This window comes from Arvicola amphibius, chromosome 1, assembly GCF_903992535.2.
Source record: "Arvicola amphibius chromosome 1, mArvAmp1.2, whole genome shotgun sequence".
Classification (NCBI taxonomy): domain Eukaryota; kingdom Metazoa; phylum Chordata; class Mammalia; order Rodentia; family Cricetidae; genus Arvicola; species Arvicola amphibius.
In genome coordinates, this window is record NC_052047.1 from 66,770,607 (window position 1) to 66,787,435 (window position 16,829).

Sequence of the window (16,829 nt, forward strand, 5' to 3'; positions counted from 1 at the left end):
ATGGTGTCCCCATGGTCTCTCACATTCTGTTCATTGTTTTAAATTATCATTGACTTAAACTATGTAATCCAATCCCTCTACCTTGTCTTCAGGCCTGACAGTCTGTTCTCCACGAGTCAGTCTATTGATGATGCCATCCTCTGAGTCTCTTATTTGACTTATTGAGATTTTCACTTTTCATCATCATTTCAGTTTAGCTGTCTTCAGTCTTTCCATCATTTTACAGTATATTCACTTTGTTTATTAGAAAATAAGACATAGGTAAGAATAATGTCCTTTTTTTGCTGTAAGTTACATAAAGTAGAAAAAATTGATGAAAATGATTATCAAGATGGGATGCAAGAAATGGCAACAAATGCTAGTGGAGAAAGAAAAAAGACAAGTTGCATCTTTTAAAATATTTTTGTTACTCTTGAGAACATCATATATATATAATGAAATATGATCATATGCCACACCCACTTTCTCTCCACATGCCCCCAACAAGTTGTACCCCTTCTAACTTCATATTCTTTTTTTATAACCCAGTAAGTCTGATTAGTGAGGCCCATATGTGCATGGCATTAAGTCATCCACTGGACCACAAGAAACCTGACAGTGGCCACACCCTCAAAAAATGAGAGAATGATTTCCTCTTCGAGCAGCCATAACCTGCCAGTTATAGTATTAGTAGCTCTTGAGTAGGGAGTGGGGCCTGGAGATCTTCTGTCCCATCTCTGTGACATTCTGGGTGGCTTGATCTTATACAGGTCTTGTGCAGGTATCCACAGCCACTATGAGTTCAAGAGTGCAATAGTCACGTCAGGTCCAAAAGACTGCATTCCATAGTGTTCCTCCCGTGTCTGGGTCTTACATTCTTTCTATTTCCTCTTCTGGGGTGTTCCCTGGACATTGAGAAGTGGGTGGATGATAAAGATGGCCAACTTAAAGTTCAACACTCAGTCTTTGATTCACCACTGTCCATTGAAAAAGGAAGCTTCTCGACCAAGGTTGTGAACAGCCCAGGTCTATTACTATAAACATAATTGATTCTATTGTTTCCAAATCCTGAATTGACTTATCTCACTCAGCTCTTTATGTTCTCTTGGAGTTCATTCATGTCTTCTTTGACATCTTTGAACATATTTATAGTCATGCTCTTGGTTTTCTCTTCTAGTTTCATTTAAGTTGCTGTCATTGAGGGTTATGCTAGGATTATTTTTGTACTTGTATCTCTACCCATATAGAATTCAGTCATTGGTTAAGTGTTTTGATATTGCTGTTGTTGATTTGCTTCACCTTCCTGCAGTGGAGGTGTTTGTGGTGTTTATAAGAGACTGGGTTATAATCATGTTGGGCTATTTTCTTACTTTAGATGGGTGTTTGGGGAATTCTATTCTCAGACCTTCACTGAGAGTTGATTACTATCTGCAACAATTGTCACCATCCAGCAATTAACTAACTATGAAAATAGAGTAGCAGTTGACTACCACACAGTCACTCCTTAAGTACCAATTGTTTTAGGAAATAAAGAAACAGCATTAGTACTACACAGCACTAATACATTAGTTATGTAGGTATGAAAACAGATAAGAAAGAAATCTCACATAGGAAGTAGAGGAGGGGCATACATAGAAGGGGGAGTGGCTGAGCAGGGAGAAAGAATTTGGGAATGTGGGAATGGGGGAGTTTGGGTAAAGGTATACTGGAAAGAGGGGTAAAAATATAAACCCAGGTAACACAACAGACTCAGGTCCTGGGAGACTGAGTCACAGAGATGCTAGTTAGCTTTAACTGGCAACCTGACCCAACCTAGAGTCACCTGGGATGAGAGCCACAGTTAAAGAATTATCTAGATAAGGTTAGCCCCTGGGCCCTCTGTAGGAGTTTTTTTCTTTCCCTGAGTGTGGGTGTCTCCGTTTCATGGACTGACCCTGATCTGTACACTGGTGAAGGTTAGCTGAAAGCAAGCATTTTTTTTTCACTGCTCTTAATGTCACAGTGATATAACTAGCTTGAGTTTCTGCCTTGAGTTTCCTGAAATCAAGGACCATAACCTAGAGTTAGAAGCTGACTAAACCCTCTCCTTCCCCATGCGGCTCTATGTCAGGAGAGTTGACCCAGCAGCAGAAGTGAAGCTAGAACATCCCATAAACCAGGGAGGCCTCTGTTCTTTGAGAGATGGAGAGAAGGGGGGTTACAGAGAAATGGGAGGAAAGATGTGAGCAGCGGGGGACTGAGGAGACCTGCTGTGGTGACCTTGGTATGACATTAATCAGGAAAAGTTCAGAGGGAAAGGAGAGCTGTGTGGAGACAGGCCAGTACCAGAGTCTCTGCTCACTCCCTGACCTCCGAGGGCAACCATCAGTGTGAGGCTGAAATCTCACTGCGCTCCCTGACCTCTAGGATGCTCTGGCTGGAGGACCAAGTCTCCATGCATTAACCTCAGAGGGGGGCTGGTGGAGGAATACAAAGTCTCAGTGTGCTCCCTGACCTCAGAGGACAACCATGAGTGAAGACTGAAGCTTTGACACCTTTCCCTGGTCTTAGAGGTGACCGTAGGCGGGGAGCTAAGACTTGGTTCACTCCCTAACCTCAAAAGATAACCTAAAAGATCCAAAATCATAGTCACTGTCTGAACTCAGAGGGCAACCTGTATTTCGACTTGAATAGCTAGCTACATTTTTCTTGAGTTGAGATATGGTTATATTGCCTAGGCTAGCTTGAACTCGTGGGCTCAAGTGTTCCTTCTATTTGGGACTTTCTAGTACCTGAGAATATAGGCTCACACCTCTGCACCTAATTTTGGCTACAATTTTTAAATGCTCAAGAGTGTGTGAGTGAGTGTGTGTGTGTGTGTGTGTGTGTGTGTGTGTGTCCCATATCTGAATGCTAGCCACAACTGAGTTCACTTTCACTTTTTACCTGAAATTTTTCAAAGTTGTTATAGACAGAAGTTTCTGTCCTGCCTGGTCCTGCAGCCATTCAGACCCAAAGAAACACACAGAGGCCTACATTAATTATAAACTAGTTGGCCTATTAGCTCAAGCTTTCTCATTAGCTAATTCTTACATCTTACATTAACCCATAATTCTTGTCTGTATTAGCAATATGGCTTAGTACCTTTTATCAGTGAGGCATTCTCATCTTGACTCTCTGCATCTGGGTGATGACTACAGACTGGGCCTTTCCTCTTACCAGAATTCTCCTTTTCTGGTCACTCTGCCTATACTTCCTGCCTGGCTCCTGGCCAATCACCATTTTATTAAATCTTGAAAGTGGCAAATCTTTACAGAATACAAGACTATAGTCCCACAGGACTCCCCCACACACACCTTTTTTAAAATAAAAACTCTGAATCTAATCTTCTTTGTTTAGCTTTCTTCCTGACCATTATCAATAACAACTTGTAACCAACACTCTAAACAAAGAAAAACATCCATTTTTTGGAAATGTGGGCACAGTTTTACAAGCTACTTCCTGCTGATTTGGGGCACTGATAATCTTATGGGTACCTAAAGAAAATTTAGGATTATGGTCAAGTCCTGACTGCAATATTCTGTGAGGCTTGATCATCTCAGCCAGCAGTATTGAGGCTGTTTTGGATGTAGAACTCAGAGAAAACTACAACAGAGGTTTTCTGAAATGTTGGATCATCTGGGTCATCTGCTCCTATCGGAGATTTTTTCAGGGGATCTTCCTTGATCAAACCTGATTTTTCTTAACCCAGAATGAGTCTACAACCTCTCATTTCCTGTGGAAACAAAAGCAAAACCTCTTCTCCAAAGTAACATATCTTTTGACAAGTTTTGAAGTCAAGTTATTTTCAAAATATATATGTTGGATTAATACACTAGCATTTATAATTAAATATCTTTTAGCAGCTGTTTCTCCTTCCTCAGCTGTCAAATGATTCAAAGACAGTACAATAACATACAGTATCCAGATTCTCTGTGTATTTTCCATCTTTATGTGACTTTATTTTACTCTATCTTTTATTTTTAAATTTTTGAGACAGGGTTTCTCTGTGTATCTTTGTCCTGGAACTCACTCTGTACAGCAGGCTGTCCTTGAACTCAGAGAAATCCACCTGCCTCTGCCTCCCAAGTGCTTGGATTAAAGGTGTGTGCCACCACACCCAACTAATGTCTGTCTTTATTTTTTAAGAACCTTATCCTTTTCCTTCTCTCTCAAACCTATATATATTTTTAAACACACTGTAAACCATTTAGAGGGTTGTTTTTGTCTAAATCTATCCTTACTGTATACCTCTTTTTTTTTTTTTTTGACTACATGAGTCTTTAATTTGCTAAGTGATTTTGCTAGGATTAAAGCTGTGGCTTTGACAGCTGAATCCACCCCATTTCTTAGCTTTATGAGAGTCTAATTTCATGGTGCAGGTACTAGCCAGAATCAGGTTTATTGCCAAAACTCTATGGCGTGTCAAGGTCCCTGCCACCACCAAGAAGCATGCTGTCGGCTATTCATAAACACCATTTAAGTGCTTAGTGGCAGAGCCTCTTAAAAGGGCAGTAAGGTATTTACAACTAAAACTAAGTCAGAAAGCCTCTCTTAAGTGCTTGCCTCTTGCAAAGAGAGCCCACCCGAGAAAATGCTGGTACCAAGAAGCCATGCTCAGCTCTGTTCTTTTGTGTTTAGAATTACTTCCCAAGCTCTCTCAGTTTTATGTGGGTATAGTTGTGCATGTTGATGATGCTGCTACTCAGAGACTGCGACAATTAATTTAAAAAGCATTGAATTTGAACTCCCGCCAATTACAAAAACCTTTTCTTGTCTTTTGGTTAGAAATGATTTAAGAGAATTGTAATTTGACAAATTGCGTGATAGTACTGACCTGTTAATGCTTTAGTTAAGATGTTAATGATTAGAAAATGATTAGGACTTGTGTAAGAAAAGTTTGACACTTTCACGGAGAAAATCACACAGCTCAGACAAAATAATTTATTACAATATATACAGTTAACTATTGGCAATGCCAAGAACTGAAACCAAAACCATCAAGAGTTCACACTGCCCTTTTCACCCACAAACTTCAACCCTCCCCTTCCTCCTCTCAAGACCCACACCCTACCACCAAGCCCTCCAAGACAGTGCTCTGTGCCATGCTGGCCCTGAGTAACTCCCCACTTTCCATCTTCTCAGCCTAGTGGAAGGGGAAGGAGACGACACCTCAAGCATGTCTCTCCAGGTTTTCTTCCCTATAACACAAGCCATCCATTGACCCTGGGAGCCAGATCTAAGTACGAGACTTTACTCAGCTCTTTTGTAAGCTAGCTTAAAATCATTCTACAATAACATACTCATTTCCTAGCTGCAATGGGATAATATTACAAAATAATTGAGATTTTGCAAAGATTACTTTAATTCATTAATTTTAAGTTAAATGAAAATTATTTTCCCATGGAGAACTAGCTCAACATCAACATTCTTCTTCCTACTTAGCTCTAGGCAGCCAAGCAATGCCACCTAGAGACAAGGGCATCTGCCTTAGCCAATTAGGACACCTTAAAAGGCAACCAATGTGGCCATGGGAACACATGGGAAAGAGGACCTTGGGCTGATTAGGTCAGTGATTCCTTGGAAGGTGCACTGTGTCTGGATGGCATATGTCCCTGCAGGAGCATTTACCCTGTCATGTCACAGTGTCAACTTCTAAGTACATATTTCATGTCAACATCAGCACCATGAGGCAGGGGCCACAAGGAAATGCAGTGTTCTCCATACTGGACATCAGAGGTATACTTTGTGCAGCCACAAAAATAATAAAGTTAAATACAAACTAAGCAAGGACCAAGCAGAATCCATCAAAAATGCCATAAAATTCATGGAGTCAATGGACATTCCTGAGCAGCTAAGACACTTCGTGCACAGAAAACATGGAGATGAGCAACAAACACAGGAGACACGCATTGGGTATTTCCCAAAGGCCAGAAAATTCCTGGTGCTCAAGATTGTCTGCACCCCCAATTGGTGTGAGTCCCCGCACTGCAGATAAATACTGTCCCCTTGAGACCACCACCTTAAGAAACAAATTCCTAGGATAAGGTCGTGTTCCTCATTTTCTGGGCAGTCATCCATTTGTAAAAATGATTTTCTTTTGATTAGAAAAAAATCTAAGGTATGAGTAACTGGCAAAAAGATTTAACAATGAAGGAGGAGGAGACAGGTAGGAAAATGGCAGAAACAGGACTACAACTTTTAAAAAAAACTTATTGAAGGATTTATAAACAATAATTACAAGCTGGATGTACTGAGGCAGAATAGCATGAGCCCACACAGGCTTCTGTGGCTAAGTTGGACTTTTCCTAGATCTTTGTCAATTTCTCTTCTTAAACTCCAGTACAGGCAGATACGTGTGCCACACTGGCTTCAAATGCAAAGTTCACAGCAATGTAATTATTTCCTTCTAGCAAGTCTAAAATCACAATATACATATTTAATCCCAATGGGAAAAATTTACAATTTCCCCCAAACAACCACAGAATGGCCTAAAGGGAAATAACAAAGCCAGCCTTGACAAGTCTACACTAGAAGGCAGGATTCAAGCAAAATAGGCATGGCAAAAGACAGCCACAGCCAACAGGATGATGCCATTGATGTTCACCACTGTCCTCCACAAAGGCTTCTCCGAAGTGTCTGTCATCTTCATCTTCAAGGCTTCCTCCTCTTCCTTAGTCAGCTTTGGTCCTTTCTCCTGGTCCAGCCCACAGAACAGGTCATATGCCTTCCTGAAGCATCCTTTCTCCTTTTGGGGAGCTTCTGTTTCTACAGAAAGACATCAAAAGATTATTGGCTACAAAGTCTAAAGCAGTGGTTCTCAGCTTTCCTAATGATGTGACCCTTTAATACAGTTCCTCATGCTGTTGTGACCCCCAACAATACAACTGTTTTCATTGCTACTTCATAACTGTAATTTTGCTACTGTTATGAAATATAATGCAAATATCTGATATGCAGATGGTCTTAGACAGCCCCTGTGAAAGGGTTATTTGACCCCCAAAGGGGTCAAGACCCAAAAGTTGAGAACCACTGGGCTAAAGGGACTTGAAAGAGTTTCCTGGGAAGATGGAATGCCACAAAGCATTTACATTCTGTAGAAGAATCCTAATTCTCTTGTTTTCCAGAATGGGAATTAAACACAATGTTCAAATTATAAGACAGGGTTGACATGGATTCTGGCTTCTCATAGTCAACTAATCTGAGGTTTATATCTTCCAGGACCAATAAAAATGTGCTTTGATTTAGAATAGTCAGATAAGATAATAGATTATGAGAGGGACATGCTGGACAAGTGACTTAGGGAGAATACGGTAAACCCACCTCTGAAATATAGGACCCATATCTGTTTGCTATGCCATGGAAGGCAGGGAGGCTAGCCTGACTCAGGAGAGCTGCCAGCACTTGCCTATTCTTTCTTAGGTCTCACAACAGACCCAGCCAGAGGGAAGGGCCACTCTGACCAGGTTCTGATGCACAGCCACAGCAGTCAGTACCCGCTGAGCTCACAGCACACAGGTGCACGCCAGTACTGCTATATCAAGCCACATGGTGGTGCTGACACCCAAAGTGGGTGCCCGGCAAGGGAGCAGGTTCCCAGCTCAGAGGTCAGTTATGGCAGTGGAGACAGACAGGCATAGTTTCAGATGCCAGCTCTGCCAGTGACCAGCTGTGACATCCACCCTACTCTCTCTCTTTTTTTTAATGTGGTAGGGTAATTTGTTCTTTTTAAAAATCGTAGTCTGTGTGTTTACATCATGTATCTTGATCTCATTCATTCCCCCATCCCTTTGCACCCACCCTCCACCCCTGCATAAAATTTAATAGAAAAATAAATTAAATTTTAAAAAAGGGAAAATAAAAAAATCTCGCCAGGGAAGCTGCAGTGTGACATCGTGAGTCATAGCACGAACCCCTTTGTCCATATAGCTTTACTGGAAGTGTTCATTCCACGGAGTCATTGGTCTGGTTCAAGGCCTCTGGTTTCTACCACCCAGTCTAGGCTGAGCCTTGCTAGGGCTCCTCCTGGATATCCTGTTGTTGCCCTGTGTTGTGGAGATCCTGCAGCTTTGGGGTCTGCACGTCAGGTCCCTTCCCCTGATCCCACTCTATGTGTTAGCACAGTGTTCAGAGATTACTGATTGGTACATCCAGGTTTTTATAGGAGATTATTAGGTTTTATTTTGCTTTTTGGGGGTGAGAAATGGAGCCTCAATATGTGGCCAGACTGGCGTCCCAACTCCTGGATTATGAGTATGTGCCACCATTTCTAGCTTATTCACTTATTTTTGGAGCTTTAGTGACCAAGTACACATGTTTATCAGAACTCTGAAGTGAGGTGATGAAGTCAAGTGGTCCCTGGGCACATGGTGAGCTCGACATCTAGTGGGTCTGCTGCTAGGAGTCTATGTGTCTGATGCGAGATTCGTAACTTTCTCTGCTTCATCTAGTGCTGTCTGCAGGACCAACCTTCCATTTCAGTACCAGATAAAGCACACGGACTTGCATACTTAACCTTCGCATACTTCTGCACACCATACACACGCATACCCATGTGTGTTTCTCTTCCACATAGAGAGAAAAAGTTGCAACACAAAAGATGAAGACAGACTTAATATAAAGACTAAGCCTGGGGCTGAAGTGGAGGAGCTCAGACACAGAGTGCTCTCCTTGCAATGTGCTAAGCCTAAGTAAGTCTTGATCCCCAGAACTGAAAAAAAAAATCACAAAGCATAAGTCATGTTAAACATCCAGAGAGACTGGATTTTCTAACCTAAAGTGGAAAGACATAAGATGCCAAGAGTCTCTGGCTCACACTCTGGTGTCATCAGAAATGGACATAGCTTTGCGTACATCTCTGTCTCAGACCATAGGCTATACCAGTAAAGCCCTAATCCCCCCAACCTGACTGTGCTGCACATCAAGAACAAATTATGCTTCATTCCCTGATTCACTGAGTTCTGCAAAATCTGAGGAGCAAGGCATCTGAGAGGGTTTCCCAGCATTGCCCATTGGTGAGCTTCCTTCAGTGTGTATCTGCACCTGTCTTCCACCACCCTTCCTTAGCCCCTGAGAAGAGATGTGAGCATTGACAAAGGCATTTGCCAAAGACGTCAACAAGTGGCTTAGGAACAAACCTATCTCAATCGTGTCCTTGGGGTCCTCCTGGAAGTCCTCATCTCCTGCATCCAGGTCGATCCGTTCTTCCTTGCTGTTGCGAAGACTCCAACACAGACGGTACAGCTGTGGAGAAAGCAGAACAGATTACCAGAAAGATCAAAATAGTGCCTTAGGCCAAGAATTTGGGGAAACAAAGTGGTGTGGTACAATTGTCTGTATTCTGTCAATTATATTTTAAATAAACACTGATTGGCCAGTAGCCAGGCAGGAAGTATAGGCAGGACAACAAGACAAGAAGTAGAGGCAGGTTAAGGAGAACAGGAGAATTCTAAGAAGAAGGAAGCCCATTCCTCTGTAGTCCTGGCCCAGCCACAGAAGAAGCAAGATGTGACTGCCTCGCTGAAAAAGGTACTGAGCCATGTGGCTAACACAGATAAAAATAATGGGCTAATATAAGAGTTAATAAGAAGCCTGAGCTGATGGACAATCAGTTTATAAATAATGTAGACCTCTGTGTGATTTCTTTGGGACTTAATGACTGCAGAAACCAGGCAGGACAAAAACCTCAGACAACAGAAAAGTATGCATCAAAAAAGGAAATGAATATGGCCTTGCCATACCAAGAAAACATGGATCACTGTCCCACTGAAATCCCATATAACATATGTAGCATAATCTAGGGAGAGGCTAAGAGGCTGCCTCAACTCATCCCTAAAGGAGGCATCTGCATCACCTCCAAGGCTCAGAGAGAATTACAGGAGAGAAGGGAAAAGAATGGAGGAGACCAGATGGGGAGGAGTGCGGGAGCAGTGACTAGACATGACTTCCCCTGCACTCGGGACCTCACTGCACCAGTGACCTGCACAAGATGGGGCTGTCACCATTTTCTCCTGCATGGGGAAGGCACTCAGGAGACCCCACCCCACGCTGAGGGCCTGTGGACAATTAAAGACTGCTGAAGAGGAAGTACCATTTTCTCCAGTGGGATAGCCAGTGACAAGCTCCCAGGTTCTGGATGACTCCCCGCTCACTCTCATGCAGGCAGTGAGCCAAAGTAAGAGGGGGCTTGTTGGAGAGACATGGGATGAAATGGTAATGGACGGTGTAAATGACCAAATTCAGTATGTTCATATATGAAAGTATCAAAGAAGTAAAATAATATTAGTAAAAAAAATAAGAACAAAAATAAAGGGCAAAGTGAACTAAAAATACAATAAATTTAAACATGCTGGGCCAGTGAGATTGCTCCATGAATAAAGGAGCATACAGCCAATCATGTAGCCTCCAGTTCAATCCTGAGGATCTGCTGAATAGAAGTGGACAAGCACCTCATGCGAGTTATCCTCTACCCTTCATGTGTGCACTGTAGTGTGCAGATACTCACACATGTGCACTTGCACATGCACAAAATACATAGATAAAATGGAGCTTTTACATTTTTAAAATTAAAAATCTCATGAAAAGAGACTACCTGAAACATAAATGTTTGTTGTGTGAATGAATTCACTTTTCTCTGATAATTAAATTTGTTTCTTTCAGCACTGCTGCTAAGAAAAAGGACTAGAAGTCATTTATGCAAACCAGCATTGTAAGATCTTATTACTGAACACTGTCACATTAAAGAAATAAGAACTACAAACATGGGCCCTGTCAACACAGAGTAGAGCAGGGGCAGTTTCTACTGATATAGTTTGGAATGTGAGGTAGGAATTTGCAAAATTTTGTGAGAACCAATGCCATATGTCCACCCCAGTCATATTTTGTGAAATGCCTTGATTTTTCTACTTCACAAGTGGTGTGGGAAGTTCATCTGTATATATGTTGCTCTTATTGGTTAGTGAATAAAGAAGTCACTTTAACCTGTGATAGGGCAGAATAGAGCTAGGCGGGGTGGGGGGGGAACTAAACTGAATGCTGGGAGAAAGTAGGCAGAGTCAGGAGAAGCCATGTAGTCACTGGAGGAGATGGACACACCCCAGAACCTTACCAGTAAACCCCAAGCCTCATGATAAAATATAAAATAATAAAAATGGATTAATTTAAAAATGTCTCCTTTAGAAAAAATTCAAAAAGTAAGCTATAGTTTCAGTTTCCCTGAGTGGATGATTTTTGTAATTAGGCATGTGTGTTGCATGACTTCTGGTATTTTCACACAAAATACAACTTCTTATTTTGGACATGGACTTCTAATCTAGAGTATTATGTTGCCTGTCAAGTGACCTCACTTCCATTTGTAGGCGTTACTCAGGAAGCTGAGTCTTCAGGAAAGCCCCAGACTGAAGTCTGGGCTGTAAGGGCTTGGACCAGACAGTGCTGATACAGCAAGCATCCCACGTTTCCCATCCTGAATCCTTCTACATGAAACCATCGATCAGCTGGAGCTATCTCAGCCCTGTAAAGTGTGAGCTGCTCAGCGGGGTGCTGCAGCAAGGACTGTGGAACACGGGCAGGAAAGGTCTCGAATGGATGGATACTCACGTGCACATCTGGGATGGGCTTGGTGAGGAAGGAGATGGCCAAGACGACGACGAGAGTGATAGCAAAGAGGATGATGGCAAAGTAAAGGTAGTGCACCCCACAGATGATGGTGGGGCAGTTGCTAGGCTCCATGCAGCTCCCGGTTCCATAGGCAAACTCGGTAATCATGCGGGAGATTCCAATCAGGAAGCCTAGAATCAGTCCCCAGAAGGCTCCCTGCAAAAGAAAACCCTGGGTTAAGTGTGTTGAAACAAGAAAGCAACTGGTGTTCTTATTGTCCTATGTAGAGAAGCCAGAGTTGAAGAAACAAGAGAGAAGGCTCCTCGGGGCCATCTGCAGCAGGGACACTGAAATCAGATCTGGATCAGAACGGTTAAGTAGCACTTTTCATGAGTCTGTCTTTTTTGTTTGTTTGTTTCAACAACATGATATCCTGTATCATAAAACAAAAATTCAAAATATAATGGGTTCAAATATTTACTGGTCAGTATAGACTATTAACAGTGCATAGTAATTCAAAACCTTCCTCCTAACAGAAAAGCTAGTTCAAGGGTGAAGGGTGTAGTTCAGAGGCTGAGTGTTTGACGAGAAGTGTGAGGCCATGGACATGAATCCTGAATCCTCAGGACACAAAAACAAGAGCAGCAATGATTTGAGCCTGCACCCTTTCAGCTGATGTCCTCACAAGACTCCCAAGTCCTGCATATTCTGATACAAGGTAATCATTTGTAATTTAGCTTCTCTGACGATATTATTTAAAAACACTAAATTAAGTCTTTGAGGAATGAAGAAGAAAGGAACTTTTCCATAAAATATAAAGACAATTTCCAGCAACCCACAGGTCCTTCCTGCATCACATCCGACCTCTCTACCCTGCAAGATGTCCCACACCTTTCTCCAGGGTCTCACCTATTGATTTTCTCTGACTCATTCATGCCTCCCCACAACCCACCTGATCTATTCCAGGACCCCACATCCATTACTACTGCCCACTCTTGCCTCCTGTGCCTACATCCAAACCAATCTCTGACTTCCACCAGGACTGACTCTATCTGATCACAGGTCCCTTTTGCACAGCAACCAACCCCTGCACCCAGCCAATAGCCAACATCCTTCTCCAGGGTTTAGTTCAATGAGACTCCTTGACTCTCCCCATTTACACACTTTCCCCCAACCTGCCAAATCTGTTCCTGACCCCATAGACACTGCCTCAGCCTGGTCTTCACTGAAACCAATGAAGGCTTCTGCCAGACTCTACCTACCTGCTTTCAACCCACAGGCCCCTCCCACACCATATCCAACCATTTCGTGTGGCCAGATCTACCCATGCATTCCAGTCTTAGACCAGGAGGCACACCCTAGACCACAGCAGTCCCCTCTGTCCACCTGACTTCACTCAAGCCATTGCCTTCAGGCCCAACCCACAGGCACATGCTCTGCTCTGTCCAACCTGCTCTGTCCACATCAGAACTAACTACAGAAGCCCATAGGCCAGATGCCATCACAAAACTACAAACAATATGAAAGACTGATCCAGTGTCTCCTATCCTCCACTCACATTTCTGTAGAAAGTTTTACCAGTGAAAGTTACCCAGATGAACCCGGGACACAGAATTGAAAAGACCCATCATAACTTCAGCAAAGAATTCAAGTTGAATGAAGACACAAACAAGCAGTTCAATGAAATGAAGGAGAACACATACCTGAGCGGTGCTCAAGAAATCGCAAACATAAGGCTGATGGGAACGACAGAGACAATCGGGATGTGAGAACAGGATTCAGTGAGGAGATAGAAGCCCTGAAGACTGAAGATGAAACGTGACGATGGAACTGAAAACCCAACACCTCAACTAGAAACCTCACAGGGAAGGCTACGAGTACAGTGAATCAAGCAGAAGACAGGCTATCAGGACTCGAAGAGTAAGCAGAGGATCTAGGTCAAGTAAGCAAGGAATAAGAACCTGAAGAAGAACACAACACAGGAAATGTGGGGCCATGAAAAACAAACCTTCAGATTATAGCACAGATGGGCGAGAATCTGAGCCAATGGCATAGAACAGACAGCTTCAGATAGATCCTAGAAGGAAACCTCCACCTAAGGAAAAAGGCACACCCATACGGACACAAGAAGCACAGAGAACAGAAATAGAAAAGACCAGAAAAGAAGATCCCCACAGCATAACAGGGTAAAACACTAAGTCACAGAACAAAGACACAGTGTGGCCCTCATCTCTAACTCACGCCCCGTGCAACACCACATGACTTACCTTGTCAAAGATCAAGGGAAGGGATGCTCTCTGGTCACAGTCTCTGTCACCCCCACCCCATAGGAGACACCTCTGTTCTATTTTTTCCTCCTTCGGTAACCAGGGCCTATACCTTTTCAAGTTAGCTCTCTGGAAGGCAATGTAAGCATAGCATCTCAGAGACCAGAATCAAAGAAAATAAAACTAAGTGCCTACACGGTAAAAAGATTGGATGGAAAACGTACACTATTAGTTGGGACCTTATAGCAAGGACGAGGGGGGAAGGGTCAGAGAGAAAATGGATCTGATATTAACTTCTGAGGGGCCCTTGTGTTTCCTTGAGGTGGACCCAGCCAAACCTCTAACTGCACGTCCCTTCTATCTGAGATCTCTGGAAAACAGAATCCTCATAGAGAATATGCAAACCCCCATAAGCCACTGCTGCAGCACACGGGCTTTTCGAGAGCTGCTAGAACGATACCTACTGGTTCATTGACTCTCTTGCAGAAAATAGCAAGCAGGAAGACAGCTGCGATGGGTGGCCCCAAGTAACTGGTGATAGACTGGATATAGTCAAAGAGCTGCCCACTCTGAGCCGACTGCACAATAGGCACCCAGGCGATGCTGATGCCAATCAGCACGAGGATGAACAACCTGCAATCAAAGCCCACAGTAGCACATCAGTGTTCTACATGAATAAATACGTCCCAATAATATGTAAACCTATGCACATACCTACATGTAGATGTCACCAGCAAACACATATGCACGAGTACTATATAAATATATGCATATCTCATGTTACCGCAGTGAAGTGAAATAAGCAAATTCATTCTGGAGGCTTCTCTCTTCCTTGCTCTGCTTACCTGAAAGTCATCTATGTCTATGAATAACTGAAACTCATTTGACTCTCAGGGGCAGCTTGGCCCAGTGACCTAAGGCATGAAAATCCCGCTTTGAGAAGAGTCAAAGTGTAGGTGCTCAGCTGTTTCCAATGAACAATGAAATGCCAGGGCTGGGGTCTAGCTCTGTGGTGCAGAACTCGCCCAGAATGTGAAAAGCCCTGACTTCAATCCTCCAGTACCTCAGAAAATAAAGTGCCCGTATATGGTAGCTATAACGAGGCACAGAGATAACTCCGATTATACCAAGTGCCTGCCAATCTTGCCTAACCGCACTACGGTGGGTAGAACTCTCTGTGACCTTCAGCTCCCCTGGTACATGGCAGAGTGGAGGAAGCTGCATTTACCTTCCTGCAATCATGAGCTCCTTCTCGGATGCTCCCTTCCGGATCTTGGTGTAGACGTCCATGGTGAAGAGGGTGCTGGCGCTGTTGAAGATTGAGGTGAGGGAGCTCATGAGGGAGGCCATCATGACTGACAGCATCAGGCCTCGGAGTCCTGAAAGAGAGTGGGGTTTGAGTGACATTCGTCACCCTGACTCTGTTTCTTGTGCAGCAGTACCCTAGGTCTGTTTGCCTTTAGAAACCATGCCTGTGTCTCAAATTTCTCTCTCCAGAAAGAAGAGAAGTTTCAAGAAATTGACTGTAGCTTTACATTCTAAGACCACAGCAGGCAATGATTTAGAGACAGAGAAACATCGGAAACTTTTCAACTAAATGGTGGTGATGGTGGTGATTGTGGTAGTCATGGCAGTGGCGGGGGTTTCCAGCCGAGGGGACTGCCGTAAGGACTCTCCCCAAAGAGTCACAATACAGAAGAAGGATGTCTAAGCTGGACTGGAGAGAATGAAAAGACATCCACGGATGGGAGCCTAGAGAAACGAACAACTCTCATCGGGCAAAGCTGTAGCATAGTGTGGAGGCTGCTCTTGGTTATCAGCTTGACTCACCTGGAATTAACTAAAACCCAAGCCCCTGGGCACACCTGGGAGCGATTATTTTCTTTATTAAATCACTTGAGGTGGAAAGACCCACCTTTAATCCAGATCTTTTGAGGTGGAAAGATCCATCTTTAATTGAGATATTTTTGAGGTGGAAAGATCCAGCTTTAATCCAGTTTTTTGTGGAAGATCCACCTTTATTCTGGCCACACCTTCTGATGGCAACCTGTATGAAGGACTTGGAAGAGGATTCTCTTGCTGTTTGTCTGCTTGACATCACCCTCACTGGCAAGCCTACTTCTTAGGGATTCTGGCAAATACTGAAGACTAGCTGAGACACCCAGCCTCGTGGATTGAACAACTCCTAGACGATGGAACTTTCTGTTAGAAGACAGTGATTGTTGGACTAGCTGGACCACAATCTGTTAGCCACAGTAATAAATCACCTGGTGACGGGGGCCTCTGACACAGACTGATGACCTACAGCAAGACCTGTTTTGGGTTTTTCTTGGTGGTGGTGGTTGCTTGTTTGTTTGTTTGCTGACTTTTTGAGACAGTTTCTCTGTAGCTTTGGAGCCTGTCCTGGAACTCACTCTGTAGACCAGGCTGTCCTCGAACTGACAGAGATTCACCTGTCTCTGCCTCCTGAGTACTGGGATTAAAGGTGTGCACAACCACCACCCAATTGAGATCTGCTTGAACTCTGCGCCCCCCCCCACCCCAAATTATGGTATAGCACACTAAGTAAGGCAAAAGTAGGCAGGAAGAGAAGAGCATGATAATTAGGAGACAAAATGGGCAGAACTGATGAGGATTAGGTGGGGAACACTTGCTGGCTGAAAAGCTGAAGCTACACGAGGAAACAAAAGAGGCAGCCTAAGAAGATGTGGAAAGGCAACAGACAATGATAACATGAAACCAAAGAGAAAGACGAGAGGCAACTGACAATGCCATTAACTGCAACTGAGTGATGTAAGGCGAGGGACAGGAAGTGTCTGGTGGTCTAACACAGGGGACTCAGTAGTCACAGAGGCCAGGTGACAGACACAGCATTTTGCTGTTTTGCACACGTCTATTTGTTGGTCTCTATTCTACTCTAGCACCATGTGCTAGGGTCTCATGAGCGCAGGGGTACGGGACCCGTTT

At 43.5% G+C, this 16,829-nt stretch overlaps 1 protein-coding gene across 1 annotated transcript in view; it reads right to left on the reverse strand.

The window, feature by feature from the left end:
* Nucleotides 1-4,927: 4,927 nt before the first annotated feature.
* LOC119826619 (sodium/glucose cotransporter 1) overlaps nucleotides 4,928-16,829 on the reverse strand; it is a 63,909-nt gene continuing 52,007 nt past the window's right edge. Inside the window, exons 11-15 of the mRNA XM_038348030.2 lie at nucleotides 15,091-15,241; nucleotides 14,327-14,495; nucleotides 11,596-11,811; nucleotides 9,135-9,240; nucleotides 4,928-6,765 (exon numbers count right to left, since the gene is read on the reverse strand). Coding sequence (XP_038203958.1) covers nucleotides 6,542-6,765; nucleotides 9,135-9,240; nucleotides 11,596-11,811; nucleotides 14,327-14,495; nucleotides 15,091-15,241 — 866 coding nt within the window. The 3' untranslated portion in view covers nucleotides 4,928-6,541. The remainder of the gene's footprint in view (nucleotides 6,766-9,134; nucleotides 9,241-11,595; nucleotides 11,812-14,326; nucleotides 14,496-15,090; nucleotides 15,242-16,829) is intronic.